The sequence below is a fragment of the Eschrichtius robustus genome, chromosome 3 (genome assembly GCF_028021215.1).
Source record: "Eschrichtius robustus isolate mEscRob2 chromosome 3, mEscRob2.pri, whole genome shotgun sequence".
In the NCBI taxonomy this organism is placed as follows: domain Eukaryota; kingdom Metazoa; phylum Chordata; class Mammalia; order Artiodactyla; family Eschrichtiidae; genus Eschrichtius; species Eschrichtius robustus.
In genome coordinates this window covers 162,740,336-162,756,082 of record NC_090826.1, presented here as the reverse complement: position 1 = coordinate 162,756,082, position 15,747 = coordinate 162,740,336, and the positions used below count along the sequence as shown (strand labels likewise).

Here is a 15,747-nt window from a genome sequence, read left to right as displayed (position 1 = left end):
AGCAAAAGGATACCTGAGGCTGCTAGACTGCATAAGTTTGCCTAAAGACTAAAAAAACAAGGAAATATTAGGAAGAATCTCTTATAGATGTGGCAGGTATAAAATAAACACAAAATAGTGTGGAATACTAACAATAAGGTCACTCTGCAAAAGCACTGAAGCTTAGGAATGGCTCAGATGGATCTGGTTGGAGAAAACGGAAAGACTAGAACTTTTAAAACCAGCATTGGACTCTACCTCACTTTTGTTCACCAAATTCTTGAGTATCAATCTGTTCCGGAATTGATTAAAATTGAGTGTTTAAAAATATATGTTGATCTAACTTTATATACTTTTCAAAAGTCATATTTTTTCACTTGATACTCAATATTCTTGTGGCTTAAGTCATGCAGGTATTATTATTTCAATTTTATAAATAAGCAAAATGAAATAAAAAGAGGTGGCCTATTGTAAAAAACACTGATAGAGCCAGCAACTGACTTTATTGACTTCTAGTGTACTTTTATTGCTAGAATCAAAGATGAAAAGAACATAGATTATAAAAAACTAGACATGGGGCTTCCCTGGTGGCACAGTGGTTGAGAGTCTGCCTGCCAATGCAGGGGACACGGGTTCGAGCCCTGGTCCTGAGCCCTGGTTGCCGCGGAGCAACTAGTCCCGTGAGCCACAACTACTGAGCCTGCGCGTCTGGAGCCTGTGCTCCACAACACAGGCCACGATAGTGAGAGGCCCGCGCACCGCGATGAAGAGTGGCCCCCACTTGCCGCAACTAGAGAAAGCCCTCGCACAGAAACGAAGACCCAACACAGCCAAAAATAAATAAATAAATAAAAACTAGATATGTTTGTGAACAAGATTAGAGCTACTTTCAAATTAAATTTATCAGCTACATGGAAAAATTAGCTTCCTTACTCCTTTTTTTTTGGTTGCGCTCTGCAGCTTACAGGATCTCAGTTTCCCAACCAGGGATTGAACCTGGGCCATGGCAGTGAAAGCACCAAATCCTAACCACTGGACCACCAGGAAACTCTCAAGCTTCCTTACTTTAGGGGTATTCCTTGTGGAGTGTGCCTTATTTTTTACCAAACTAGCTTTATTCAGGGTAAATTAAATTTATTCTGTTAAAACTACTCTAATGACTTTTGTTCGTTTCCAAAACTTAAATCCATACTCACAAGGTGTGTCATATGATTAATTTTTCTAAAATTTCTGAATACATGAAAGTAGAAATAGTCAAAAAATAGATGGCATACATTTCACAGCCTAAGGCTAAGATCTTTCATGTATTAAAAGATAAATCACTAAATGGAAAAATGGGGAAAGGTCATGAACTGCCAGTTCAAACAAAGGGAAATACAAATTGTCTTTAGACATGCAAAAAGATGTCTATAATTAGGGAAATGAAAATTAACACTGAGTTTCTAATTTTCACATATCAGATTGGCAAAAGTTCCAAAGTTTGATAATTAAACTTTAAGAGGGAGTGGGGAAATAGGCATGCTTGTATAATGATGCGAGAGAATATATTGTCAAGATAGCAACACCTACCAAAAATATTCATGCAATTTGTCATATTTCCAAGAATTTATCCTAGAGAAAAAGTCTCAGTTTTGCAAAATGACATGCATACTCAGATATTCTTTGCAACATGGACTGTTATAGCAAAAGCCTAGAAACAACCTAAATATCCATCAAGGGTAGATTAATTCAATATATTATGGTACATCCATATAATGAAATGAGGAAGCTCTTTATGTACTAATAAAGAATAGTCACCAAAATATATTTATAGGTGAAAAAAGCAAAGTGCATAGTGATTTATATAATATCTCACCACTTATGGTAAAAATACACACACATCCCGCAACTCAATGTCAAAAAAACAAACAATCCAGTTTAAAAATGGGAAAAGGACTTGAGTAGACATTTCTCCAAAGAAGATGTACAAATGGCCAATAAGTACATGAAAATATGTTCAATATCATGATCATTAGGGAAATGCAAATCAGAACCACAAGATTCCACTTTATACCCACTGGGATGGTTATTTTAAAAAACAAAATGTATTGGCAAGTATGTGGAGAAACTGGAGCCTTGTGCTTCGCTGGTGGGAAGGTAAAATGGAACAGCCACCATGGAAAACAGTACAGTGGTTTCTCAAAAAATTAAACATAGAACTACCACATGATCTAGCAATTCTACATCTGGTTACACAACCAAAGAATTAAAAGCAGGGACTTGAAAAGACAGTTGTGCATCAGTGTTCACGGCAACATTATTCAAATAGCCAAAAGGTGGAAACAACCCAAATGTCCATGGACAGATGGATGGATAAACAAAATGTGTTATATACACACAGTGGAATATTATTCAGCCTGAAGGGATGGAATTCTGATACATGCTACAACATGGATGAACCTTGAAGACATTATGCTAAGTCAAACAAGCCAGACACAAAAGGACAAATACTGTATGATTCCGCTTACATGAGGTACCTAGTATACTCAAACTCATAAAGATAGAAAGTAGAATGGTGGTTGCCAGGAGCTTAGGAGAGGGGAGAATGGGGAGTTATTGTTTAAAGGGTATGGAGTTTCACTTTGGGAAAATAAAAAAGTTCTGGAGATGGATGGAAATAATGTGAATGTACTTAATACCACTGAACTATACACTTAAAAATGGTTAAAACGGTAAATTTTACCACAATAAAAAATACATACACACACTTGTACTTGCATGGACTATCTCTGGAAGAATTAGAGAAACTTATAATAAATCTTGCCTTTAGAAAGGGGAACCAGATAGCTAAGTGAAGAGATTTACCTATCACTATATATTCTTTGTACCTTTAGAATTTTACCCCATGTGTATATATTATCTATTCAAAAATATAATTTTCAATCACACTTATTGATTGAAATCTGAACACAGAGCAGGAAAATGTATATAAGTCAAAATGTATTATGGTCTATGTTTTGTATGAGGAAAAATAAAAATGCCCCTAATTAATGCTACTGAAAACTTGCCTCAATGTTTTTCAAGATGCAACCTTCAAAAACTATTTAACAAGGAAAATGGAAAATAAAATGAACTGCTTCAGAACTTAAAAGATCAAAACAGAACACCCAGGTATAAGTAAAAATTCTTATGAGAGTAAAACATAACACTGTTAATCCAGATTAAATAGAGGAAAAACAAACCTAAATTATGTACTTCAAGAATATAAAGTAGAATAATAATACCAGCTAATATTGTTCTAAGCTTTAAATCCCAAACTAATTCATTCCAAGTTAATATTGTCCTAAGAGCTTTAAAAACGTCCACTGACAACAGTTGTTCTCAAACTTTTTGGTCTCAGAACCCCTTTTACACACTTAAAAATTATTCAGACCCACAAAGAGCTTTTGTTTGTGTGAGTTATATTTATCTATATTTACCATACTAAAAAGTAAACCTCAAAGTTTAAAAATATTTATTTACTAATTCATTTAGAAATAATGATAAACCCATTATATGCCTACATAAATAAAATTTTTATGAAAAATAACTATATTTTCGAAAACAAAAAATAAATTTAATTAGAAAAATGGCACTGTTTTACATGTTTGCAAATCTCTTTAATGTCTGGCTTAACAGAAGGCAGCTGGATTCTCATATCTGGTTCTGCATTCAATCTGTTACAATATCACACATGTAGCTTTTGAAAAACTCCAATATACACTTGTGAAAAATGAGAATGAAAATAGCAAATACTGTCTCAGATTTTTTATGAAAATAGTTTTGGTTTCACAGACCCCTGAAAGAGTCCTGCGGATACACAGGGGTCTCCAAACCATTTTGAGAACTACTTACTTACATCAATCCTATGTGGCAAATGTAAAAACTGAGGCACAGAGAGAATAAATAAATTACAGTCACAAAGCTAGGAATGAACCCAGAAAGTCTGATTCCAATCCCCAGGGTTGCCCCTCAGAGCCAGGAGGAAAGCAGCAGGGGCCCATTTCATAATGTTTTACATAATGATTAAAAAAAACCCACTGGCTGCCTGGCAGTCACAATACCAGACCTCCACTCCACCTAATGTGCTAAAATTTCAAATTAAATCTTTTAATTCATGCAAAGCAGAGGTAAGGGGTGCCGGTCTGCCCTTCAAGGGAAACAGCGTCACTGAGGGATCAAGCACATTAGGGCAGGAATAGCCAAATGCCCTGGAAGCCTCTCAAGAAACAGCTGTCTCTTCCAAACCGAGCTATTATGTCTGTCTCTGGAACTCTTACTCCATTCAGACCCTTCCTTACACCATTCAATCTACACAGAATACTGCCTTCAATTCTTAATTAAAATGTTCAAAAAGAAGAGTAATAAAGAGACTAGTTCTATCAGATAGTAAAGCATACTATAAATTGATAGCAATTAATATAGGATTGTCCTAGTATATATGATCAGGAGGTAAGGCAATAGGTCAGAATACATAGCCTAAATTAGACTCAATTATAGAAAATGCAGTACATTATAAAGTGGATCTAATAATTCAAGAAGTAAATAAACTGAACTGTTTAGCAATTTGAAAAAAAAAATCTATTTAGACCTCCACTTTTAATCATATGCCAAAATAAATTCTAGCTAGATGAACTGTTTTTACAAATAAATACAGGAGCCTGCTGAGGCTGGGCAAGGCAGGACCAGACCTTATTCAGCACTGCATCCCCAGGCCTCTTCCAGGGCTGCGGCACAGCTGCCCCAAACAGAAGAAACTAATTTGAGTTTCAGCTCTGTGGCTAGCCTATTATTCGATCTTGGACAAGTCATTTTGCTTCTTGGTCCTTAATTTCTGATTTATAAAGAGTGGACAGGAATGACACCTGCAGCATGAGAACACTCACTGTAAACTTGAAAGTGCTACACAAATTAGCAGAAGGGGTATAGACTAGAAATTGCATTCATCCATGTTCCTACCACTCAGATATGCTTAGCATTAATATTTTAGTGCTAAAAACAATGCCAATTTTCTTAGTAACTTTATTTTATAAAGTAGACATTTTAAGAACATACACTTTTCCTCGGGGCCTCAGTACAATTATTTTAATTCTGAATGGGTAAATGATGCATCCCCTAAACATGTTTATTTCCCCTGAATTGGCCCTTCTATCAAAAAAAAGGCCTGGCATCACTGCTCCAAGGGATTTGGGAAAGTTTCTCTTCACTGCTACTTTCAGGAAGCCTCAGAGCAGGAGACGAGCCCATGAAGTCCATGAAGGGTGGGGTGGAGGGGAGCAGGGAGGGAGGGGGCGGCACAGTCCAGCAAGACACCGAATTAGAGAAACGCTGACATGACCTTGAGCAAACTATTTACCTTCTCCTAGTCTCCAAAAACTGGAGATGCCAAACCCTTACCGTACAAATAAAAAAGACTAAAATGAGGTAATGTACACAAAAACCCTTAGCACCCAACTATAGGTAGACGTCAGAGAGCAAGGCTTGAGTAAATGCTGGTTTCCCTTCTCTGTTCCCCCTCTCTTTCATAAAGCTATCCTGGTTCTTCTTGCACTTTCCCTGACTTCTCTGACAGGGAGAACCCTTCCGCTCCAGTGAGAGGTCTGAGGTAAAGGCACGTGCCATCCATATATTTAGTAATTCAAATTGCAGGCAAGAGTCGTAAGCTCCCCACCCCATCCCAAAGCCTATCAACCACCACTACTGTCCCACCCAGTTTCCCGCTAGGATGCGCACACTACGGAGTGTCATTCACAATGCGCGCAGCGAGGCTGGCGCCACTTGGAGCTGTGCAGTGCTCAGCCCTGCACGTTACCCTCACACTTCCTTGACAATGGCGGAGCCAAGGCTCCCACAAGGGCGACTACAGTTGCAGTGCTCAAGTTAACTCCATTCTCTACCTTATCCACTGCAGTAAAGCCCATAAACATAGTTGAGGTAGCAAACAAAACTTTGTAAGGTGTTACTATAAAGTAATGAAACTGACTGAACTTATCACTCTCCTTGCCTGCAATCGCACCTTGTACCTTCAGGTGGGAGAGACTAAGGAATACATATACAGTCAGCCCTCCGTATCCGTGGGTTCCACATCCGAAGATTCAACCATCCACAGATGTAAAATACTGGGGGAAAAAACCCCAGAAAGTTCCAAAAGCAAAATCTGAATTTGCCACATGCCACAGGCAACTATTTACATAGCATTTACACTGTATTAGGTATTATAAGTAATCAGAGATGATTTAAAATATACGGGAGGGACTTCCTGGTGGCGCAGTGGTTAAGAATCCGCCTGCCACTGCAGGGGACACGGGTTCGCACCCTGGTCCGGGAAGATCTCACATGCCGCGGAGCAACTAAGCCTGAGCGCCACAACTACTGAGCCTGTACTCTAGAGCCCGTGAGCCACAACTACTGAAGCCCACACACCTAGAGCCCGATCTCTGCAACAAGAGAAGCCACCACAATGAGAAGCCCACGCACCGCAACAAAGAGTAGCCCCCACTCACCGCAACTAGAGAAAGCCCGCGCGCAGCAACGAAGACCCAATGCAGCCATAAATAAATACACAAATAAATAAATGAATAAATTTATATATAAAAAATAAAATATACAGGAGGATGTAGGTAGGTAATATGCAAATTCTATGCCACTTTTTAAAAGGGATTTGAGCATCCCTAGATTTTGGTATCCTCGAGGGGTGAGGGGTTGGGGGTGAGTTGGGGAGGAGTGGGGGTGTGCCTTGGAACCAAGCCCTTGTAGATACCGAGGGACGACCGTAGCTACAATTTGTCATACATAAAACCTCCTATTGTTCATTCAGTTTAGCTCAAATTTAAAGCACTTAGTCCTGGGAGTTCCCTGGCAGTCCAGTGGTTATGACTCTGTGCTTTCACGGCCGAGGGGCTGGGTTCAATCCCTGGTCTGGCAACTAAGATCCCACAAGCCACGCAGGGGGAAAAAAAAAGCACTTAGTCACTTCCCACTGTTTTGTTGGCCTCTGTACTACTAGTTTCTGACTCTTGAGATTGTGATCCCATCAAATACTCCTCATTCAGCTTGGTCTCCTGGAACAATGGTATCATTGCCTTTCTTTGATGTACATATGTGGCATAGATTCTACAGCTTCTGTTATATGCATGTATAATCTCCTCTACCTTTTGCCTCTTCTTTCTTCACACTATTCTTTGTCTCCTGTCCTCCATTCTAGATCTACCAGTATTCATGTCTTTTTCTCACCTTTTTATGTTCTTTTGGTTCTTTTGGTTATTTTACTTGAGGAGTGTATCATGTTTAAGTATTATTAATCCTTCTTTGTAATATCCCATTCATAGCTTGATTATACATACCTATGTATTTTATTTTTTTATTTTTTAAAATTTATTTATTTTTGGCTGTGTTGGGTCTTCATTGCTGCGCGTGGGCTTTCTCTAGTTGTGGCGAGCAGGGGCTACTCTTCCTTGTGGTGCGTGTGCTTCTCACTGCAGTGGCTTCTCTTGTTGCAGAGCATGGGCTCTAGGCACGCGGGCTTCAGTAGTTGCGGCACACGGGCTTAGCTGCTCTGCGGCATGCGGGATCTTCCTGGACCAGGGATTGAACCCGTGTCCCTTGCAATGGCAGGTGGATCCTTAACCACTGGGCCACCAGGGAAGTCCCCATACCTATGTATTTTAAAAGCAAATTCTGTGCATTCACCCAACAAATACACACTGAGTGCCAACTATGTGTCTAGTACTAAAGCTATAGTAGAGTTGGCCTCATTCACAGAATTTAGTCTATAGGTTAGAATAGGCAATGTGGATATATATTCTTTCCACCAGATTATGAAGAATAAGAAACAGTATTGATCCGAAGCAACAGATAGAAAAGACCTTTTACAGGGCACAGAAAAATAAGTACTTTAAATAGCATAATAAATCCAAAGAATGCAAAAAGAAGAGAATGAACCCTCTTCTACTTTACAAGTTGTATCAGCAATTTAGAATTAGAAGAAAACATTTCCAAACCTCACATCCACTGTATTATTTGACTCATGGTCAAATACTTCAAAAGCTTCTTTGATTTTTTTGTGAAATTCTGCTACTGCTGTCTCTGCAAAAGAAAAAGTAAATAAAAATTGTTTTAATTTTAAATTCAAAACAAAAATTTCAATAACTAGAAATTCTAGGAATGAAGAACATGGCAGAACTCCTTCCTAATATTTTTTATTGGGCGGGGGAGAGGCTATGTAGGAGAATGTCTTTACGCTTAGGAGAGGCACACCGAACTCTTTAAGAGTGAAATGTTATGATGTTTGCAACTTACTTTTTTCCCCCCTTCCTAATATTCTTTTTTTTTTTTTAGTTGTTTTGTTTGTTTTTTTATACTGCAGGTTCTTATTAGTCATCAATTTTATACACATCAGTGTATACATGTCAATCCCAATCACCCAATTCAGCACAACACCATCCCCACCCCACCACAGTTTTCCCCCCTTGGTGTCCATATGTCTGTTCTCTACATCTGTGTCTCAACTTCTGCCCTGCAAACCGGCTCATCTGTACCATTTTTCTAGGTTCCACATACATGCGTTAATATACGATATTTGTTTTTCTCTGACTTACTTCACTCTGTATGACAGTCTCTAGATCCATTCACGTCTCAACAAATGACTCAATTTCGTTCCTTTTTATGGCTGAGTAATATTCCATTGTATATATGTACCACAACTTCTTTATCCATTCCTCTGTCGATGGGCATTTAGGTTGCTTCCATGACCTGGCTATTGTCAATAGTGCTGCAATGAACATTCAGGTGCATGTGTCTTTTTGAATTACGTTTTTCTCTGGGTATATGCCCAGTAGTGGGATTGCTGGGTCATATGGTAATTCTATTTTTAGTTTTTTAAGGAACCTCCATATTGTTCTCCATAGTGGCTGTATCAATTTACATTCCCACCAACAGTGCAAGAGGGTTCCCTTTTCTCCACACCCTCTCCAGCATTTGTTGTTTGTAGATTTTCTGATGATGCCCATTCTAACTGGTGTGAGGTGATAACGTCATTGTAGTTTTGATTTGCATTTCTCTAATAATTAGTGATGTTGAGCATCTTTTCATGTGCTTCGTGGCCATCTCTATGTCTTCTTTGGAGAAATGTCTATTTAGGTCTTCTGCCCATTTTTGGATTGGGGTGTTTGTTTCTTTAATATTGAGCTGAATGAGCTGTTTATATATTTTGGAGATTAATCTTTTGTCCGTTGATTGGTTTGCAAATATTTTCTCCCATTCTGAGGGTTGTCTTTTAGTCTTGTTTATGGTTTCCTTTGCTGTGCAAAAGCTGTGAAGTTTCATTAGGTCCCATTTGTTTACTTTTGTTTTTATTTCCATTACTCTCGGAGGTGGATCAAACAAGATCTTGCTGTGATTTATGTCAAAGAGTGTTCTTCCTATGTTTTCCTCTAATAGTTTTTTATAGTGTCCAGTCTTACATTTAGGTCTCTAATCCATTTTGAGTTTATTTTTGTGTATGGTGTTAGGGAGTATTCTAATTTCATTCTTCTACATGTAGCTGTCCAGTTTTCCCAGCACCACTTATTGAAGAGACTGTCTTTTCTCCATTGTATATCTTTGCCTCCTTTGTCATAGATTAGTTGACCATAGGTGCGTGGGTTTCTCTCTGGGCTTTCTATCTTTTTCCATTGATCTATGTTTCTGTTTTTGTGCCAGTACCATATTGTCTTGATTACTGTAGCTTTGTAGTATAGTCTGAAGTCAGGGAGTCTGATTCCTCCAGCTCCGTTTTTTTCCCTCAAGACTGCTTTGGCTATTCGGGGTCTTTTGTGTCTCCATACAAATTTTAAGATGATTTGTTCTAGCTCCGTAAAAATGCCATTGGTAAATTGACAGGGATTGCATTGAATCTGTAGATTGCTCTGGGTAGTATAGTCATTTTCACAATATTGATTCTTCCAATCCAAGAACATGGTATATCCTAATATTCTTAATGTATCATTCGGCATGTTTAACTTCCTCTAGAGATCTCAAAGAATGGAGCTTTTTTTTAAACTTTTTTACTGAGGCATAATACACAAACAAGAAAGTACCAAAGGTGCACTGATCTCAAGTACACAGCTTACTGAGTTTTTATATATGTATATAGTCATAGAGCTGAACTACCACCCAGATCAAAATATAGAACATTCCCAGCACCAGCCTATCTTCCATCTCAGTTTGGGTAGATCCTAGCCTGAGAAGCAGAAGGAATCCAATGCCACAGATATTGTGTTTCTCTAGTGCGTCCACCTGTCTTGCTTTACTCTATGCTTGAGGAGGATGGAAATTGGGGAGTGGGAGGCATACAAAAGCAACATGTTACACTCGCTCAAAAAACTTTCAAACTAGTTTTGAGACTAAAACTTACTTAGATGAAACAATTAAAATGTCATTTATTCAGTAAATATCGATTGAGTACCTACTATGTACCACACACTATTCTAAGTGCTACGGTTAGAGCAAGGAACAAAATAGACAAAAATTCCTGCCTCCGTGGAGCTATTTTGTGTGTGGTGGGGGAGATACATAAGCTTATACACACTTGGTAAAATACACAGTAAGTCAAATGGTGCTAGAAAAAATAAAGCAGGGAAGGGACATGGGCGCTGGCAATGTGGGTAGGGGAGAATGGGATGGGATGGTGGTTTGGGAAGGCCTACCTAAGTGATAAGGTGACAGCTGCACAGACCAGAAGGAGGAGAAAGAGCCAGCCTTGTAAATATCTGCAGGAAGAGTTTTTAGCCAGAGAGAACAAGAAAAGCAGAATGGTAGGAAATAAGGTCAGAAAGGTATGAGTTTGGGGGTGGGGACAGATTCTATAAGGGCTCTGCAGGCTACTTTAAGGACGGTGTCTTGTACTTTGAAAGAGGTGAGAAACCACTGGAGGGTTCTAAGCAGCGAAGTGACATGGTCTGGCTTCTATTCACTTTGGCTATTATGTTAAGAATACCCTGGAAAGGAACAAGGATAGAAGAAAAGAGACCAGTTAGGAGGATATTGCTATATTCTAGATGAGAGAATATTGTACTTACTATTTGAAAAACAAATAGTTTTTCTAGAAAAAGTGGAAAGGGAGAGATTAAGTATGAGTTTAGATAATTATTTTAATTATAAATATATTCCCTTTACCCTAACATAACCACTAACATAACATTTTGCTGTATTTTCCTTTCTTCGTACACAACCTTTTATAACTACCATTCATTCTCCTAACTACTTCACTGAAATGTTTTATTTTTCCAGGTTGCAACATAACCTTCAATTCTGAACAGTACCAAAGGAATGTAATAATTTATTGATAGTGTTAATTTTTCTTTATTATAATAAATAACATGGCAGCAAACTTCCACTAGTTTAATAAGCAAATAAATGTTATCTCATTATTTAAATTTACGGCTCTTTGCTTACAAGTAAGTCTAAATAATGATCCTTTATGCTTGTTTACCACCTCTATTTTCTATGTTATGAATTGTCTGTTCATATTCTCTGCTCATCCCTACTGCGATTTTCTGTTTTTTCTTAACAATTTGTATGAGCTCTTTAAATAATAAAGACTTAACCCTATGTCATGATTACTGAAAACAATTTTCCAGGTCAGTTGTTTTCATTTGTTTTCCTAAAATGAAAACAGTTCCATCTCCTTTATGATCACCAAAATCAAACATGATTACTGAAGAAAAAAAAAGTGAAAGAAGTTTAGACTAAGTTAAAACCACTTCAAATCCTACCATGCAGAGTTAACTACTCTTAATGTTGTCCTCTAATTTTTCACTCAACAATAAACTGTGAGCATCTTTTTATTCTCAAAATTTATTACATTATAATTTTCAGTGTCTGATATTCCATTATAGAACTTTATTATAATTTATTAAACCAACTCCCTAACTGTAGACATTTAGGTAGTTCCCAATTATTTTGTTTTTACAATAATTCTTGAGTGAACCATTCTTCCCAATTCATCTTTGTGCATTTGTCTTATTATCTCGCTGAAATACAACAAGTTGAATTTGTGTTAGATATTGGGAAGGCTCTTATTAGTCTTAATAGTACCTTGGGAAAATCTCACTGGTTATAATACTGCCATTGCACAAAGCTGATGTTTGCTTTTTAAATTTAAGATTATTTTTTAAAGTACATTATCTTTTATTTCTATTTTAGTCACATCTGTTAAGATTTCTTCTCATCCTTTAAAGTTTAGAAACATATCCTTTGAAAGGACCACCAAAAGAGGGAGAAAATCATCCTTTTTCTATAGGTTTGGTGAATACTCAATTCTATTTTCGTCTACAATTTAAAAATATACTTACTCTTAAATCCATCTGAAAGTTATTTTGTCATGATTCAAAGTGAAAGATTAATTTCTAATCTTATTTTAGTAATTTTTAATTTACTAAGCACTTGAGTTTTCCTCCTACTTTATAATGTGTTATAATCCTTTATGTGATGGAGACTAGTTCTATTGTCTATTCTATCAATTCCATTCTGAATTGCATTTCTAGTCTTACACCATTACCATCCTATTCTACTTATTACCACTGTTATTGGCCTTCTTTTAGGAATGTTCTTTAATATTCTCACCCGTGTATTCTTCCGAATGAAATTTAGAAATCCAAATAAAATTTAGAAATTCCAAATAAAACACCATTGGGAGTTTTATTGCTATTGCAATGAGGCTGTATGTTGAGAAAGAATTAACATTTTAAAATAGTTTTTGGACTTCCCTGGTGGTGTAGTGGTTAAGAATCTGCCTGCCAATGCAGGGGACACGGGTTCAAGCCCTGGTCAGGGAAGATCCCACATGCCACGGAGCAACTAAGCCCGTGTGCCACACCTACTGAGCCTGCTCTCTAGAGCCTGTGAGCCACAACTACTGAACCCACGTGCCACAACTACTGAAGCCCGCATGCCTAGAGCCCGTGCTCCACAACAAGAGAAGCCACCGCAATGAGAAGCCCGTGCACCACAAAGAAGAGTAGCCCCCCGCTCACCTCAACTACAGAAAGCCCGTGCACAGCAACGAAGACCAAACACAGCCAAATAAATAAATAAATTTATTAAAAAATAATAATAATTTTCACATCTAAGAGATACATATTAGCTATATAGCCTGTTTTTAATCTCTAAGTTAAATGTTATGTATTATGGCTTTCCTCATATAAGCCACACACAAATTCTCCAAGAAGATTACGCCTCAGTATTTAAGGAATTTTGTGGATATATGAAGGAATCTTTTTGGAAACCTTGGAAATTCTAGAAGTTGAGGTAAATATTGATTTCTAAAAATTTGCTATTGATCTTATATCCATCTATTTCCCGAAAATTTTATTTTCATAATCCCTTTTCAGTAGATTATTTTGTATTTTCTGATAATTTATGTTGTCTCTTCTTTCCAAAATGCATACTTCTTATTTCTCCTTCATGACTTATGACACTGGCCAGAACTACCAAAACAAATTTAATTCATAAAATGATAATGATAATCCTTGCTTTTTAAAAACATTAATAGATTAGAATACTGGTCTTTTACCAGTAAATATAATGCTGACTTGTGTTTTGAAATAGGTATTACTAATGAATCTAAGGCAGTATTCTTCCATTCCTGTGCCGACATTTTTATATTAAAAACAGTTACTAACTTTTAACAACCTCTTATCAATATTTTCTAAGTTTTCTAAAATGTGTTCTGTTTCACACTCATTCCGCAAGGTGCTTCTCAATAAAAGGATTCAATGATCAAAAATGTCTGGGAGGGACTTCCCTGGTGGCGCAGTGGTTGAGAATCCGCCTGCCAATGCAGGGCACACGGGTTCGATCCCTGGTCCAGGAAGATCCCACATGCCACAGAGCAACTAAGCCCATGTGCCACAACTACTGAGCCTGCACTCTAGAGCCCACAAACCACAAATACTGAAGCCTGAGTGCCTGGAGCCCGTGCTCCGCAGCAGGAGAGGCCACCGTGGTGGGAGGCCCGTGCACCACAGCAAAGAGTAGCCCCCGCTCGCCAGAACTAGAGAAAGCCCGTGTGCAGCAACAAAGACCCAACGCATCCAAAAATTAAAATAAATAAAAATAAAAAAAGTCTTTGCGATATTCTAAAGAAACTTGTTAACTTTAATGCAGCATTTTCCAAATTTACTGGATCACGGAATCTCCTTTTTCCAATTGTCATCTGTCAGGAATAAATAATGCTTTAATTGACATTTGGAACTTTTCTAACTCAGGAATCCTCACCCGTTGGACACAGGTATGATGTGAATGGATTACAGGGGCATCCAAAAATACTGATCCTCTCATTTCTCAGTGTGGCCAGGTCGAGGTTGGGCAGCAAAACGCAACTATTCCAGGGCTTCCTAGCAGGAGGCTCAAAGCAGTACAGGATCTGATGGCAAGTCCCTTGGTCACACAGGTGGCAAGCGCAACAAATGCTATCAGGTACCCACTGCTCCACACTTGCCATGAAGGTGATCTACCACATGGGCTCCTATTTCAGAAGCCAGAAATCAAATGCACCACTGCTCACCATGGACAAGGAACCCATGGAGCCACTGGAATAGTTCGTGTTCCACATGTCCATGGAACATAATATGTAATCCAGTGTTGGGACAGAGGAGGCTTGTGGCTCTAAGAAACAGCCCCCAATCCTTATCTTCACATATATTGGCTAATTCTATCCCTGTGCAGCTGATGTGCCCTTTTAGTATCAGCCAAGCCTGCTTCATGGCTCTAACAACACATACATGTTATATAAATTAAATCTTCATCATTATTTTTAAATAACTGATATGAGAAAGTTCAACTGGATTAAAAAACCATTTGCATTATATCACAAAATTTTCTAAGTTATATTTATTAATTAAAGGAGGAGTCTTTGACAGAAACAAACTCACAGATATAGAGAACAAACTAGTAACTAGTGGTTATCAGTGGGGAGAGGGAAAGGGTGAGGGGTGAGACAGGGCTATAGGATTGAGAGACACAAACTACTATGTATAAAATAAATAAGCAACAAGTATATATTATACAGCACAGGGAAATATGCCATTATTTTGTAATAACTTTAAATGGAGTATAATCTATAAACACTGAATCACTATGTTGTACACCTGAAGCTAATGTAATACTTTAAATCAACTACACTTCAATTTAAAAAGGATACATTTTTGAGATTATAAATATAATTTCAACTGTTTTAAATTTTTTAGTGGTTGAGAAAAATACTTTTACATTTTTACATAAAGTTTCCCATTGGTAATAAACTATCAAAAATTGAGGAGCTTATATTTAAAAATCTGATCAGGAATTGAAAAAAGTCATCCCTCGAATCCACAGGGAGATTGGTTCCAGGACCCACGGATACCAAAATCCGAGGACACTCAAGTTCCTTATATAAAATGGCATAGTATTTGCATATAACCTACACACATCCTCCCATATATGCTAAATCACCTCTAGATTACTTATCATATCTAATACAATGTAAATGCTATATAAATAGTTGCTGGGCACACTGCAAATTCAAGTTTGAATCTGAAATTGAAAGCTTCGTATTGTAAACAACTCTATACCCATCACCTGTATCAAACTATGACTAATATTTTGCCGTTTTTTGCTTCTTCCCTATGTCTCTGTCTCTAAGTAAATTGCAGACATTACAATTATTCATCCCTGAATACTTCAACATGCATCTCCTAAAAATAAGGACCTCCTCCTATGTAACCTCAATAT

The 15,747-nt window shown here is 37.6% G+C and overlaps 1 protein-coding gene across 2 annotated transcripts in view; it reads right to left on the bottom strand.

Moving 5' to 3' along the window:
* EFCAB2 (EF-hand calcium binding domain 2) overlaps positions 1-15,747 on the bottom strand; it is a 118,441-nt gene that overhangs the window by 48,632 nt on the left and 54,062 nt on the right. Inside the window, exon 2 of one of the 2 annotated variants that reach the window (XM_068538510.1) lies at positions 7,998-8,082. In XM_068538510.1, coding sequence (XP_068394611.1) covers positions 7,998-8,082 — 85 coding nt within the window. The remainder of the gene's footprint in view (positions 1-7,997; positions 8,083-15,747) is intronic. The other variant, XM_068538511.1, reaches the window with a different exon arrangement.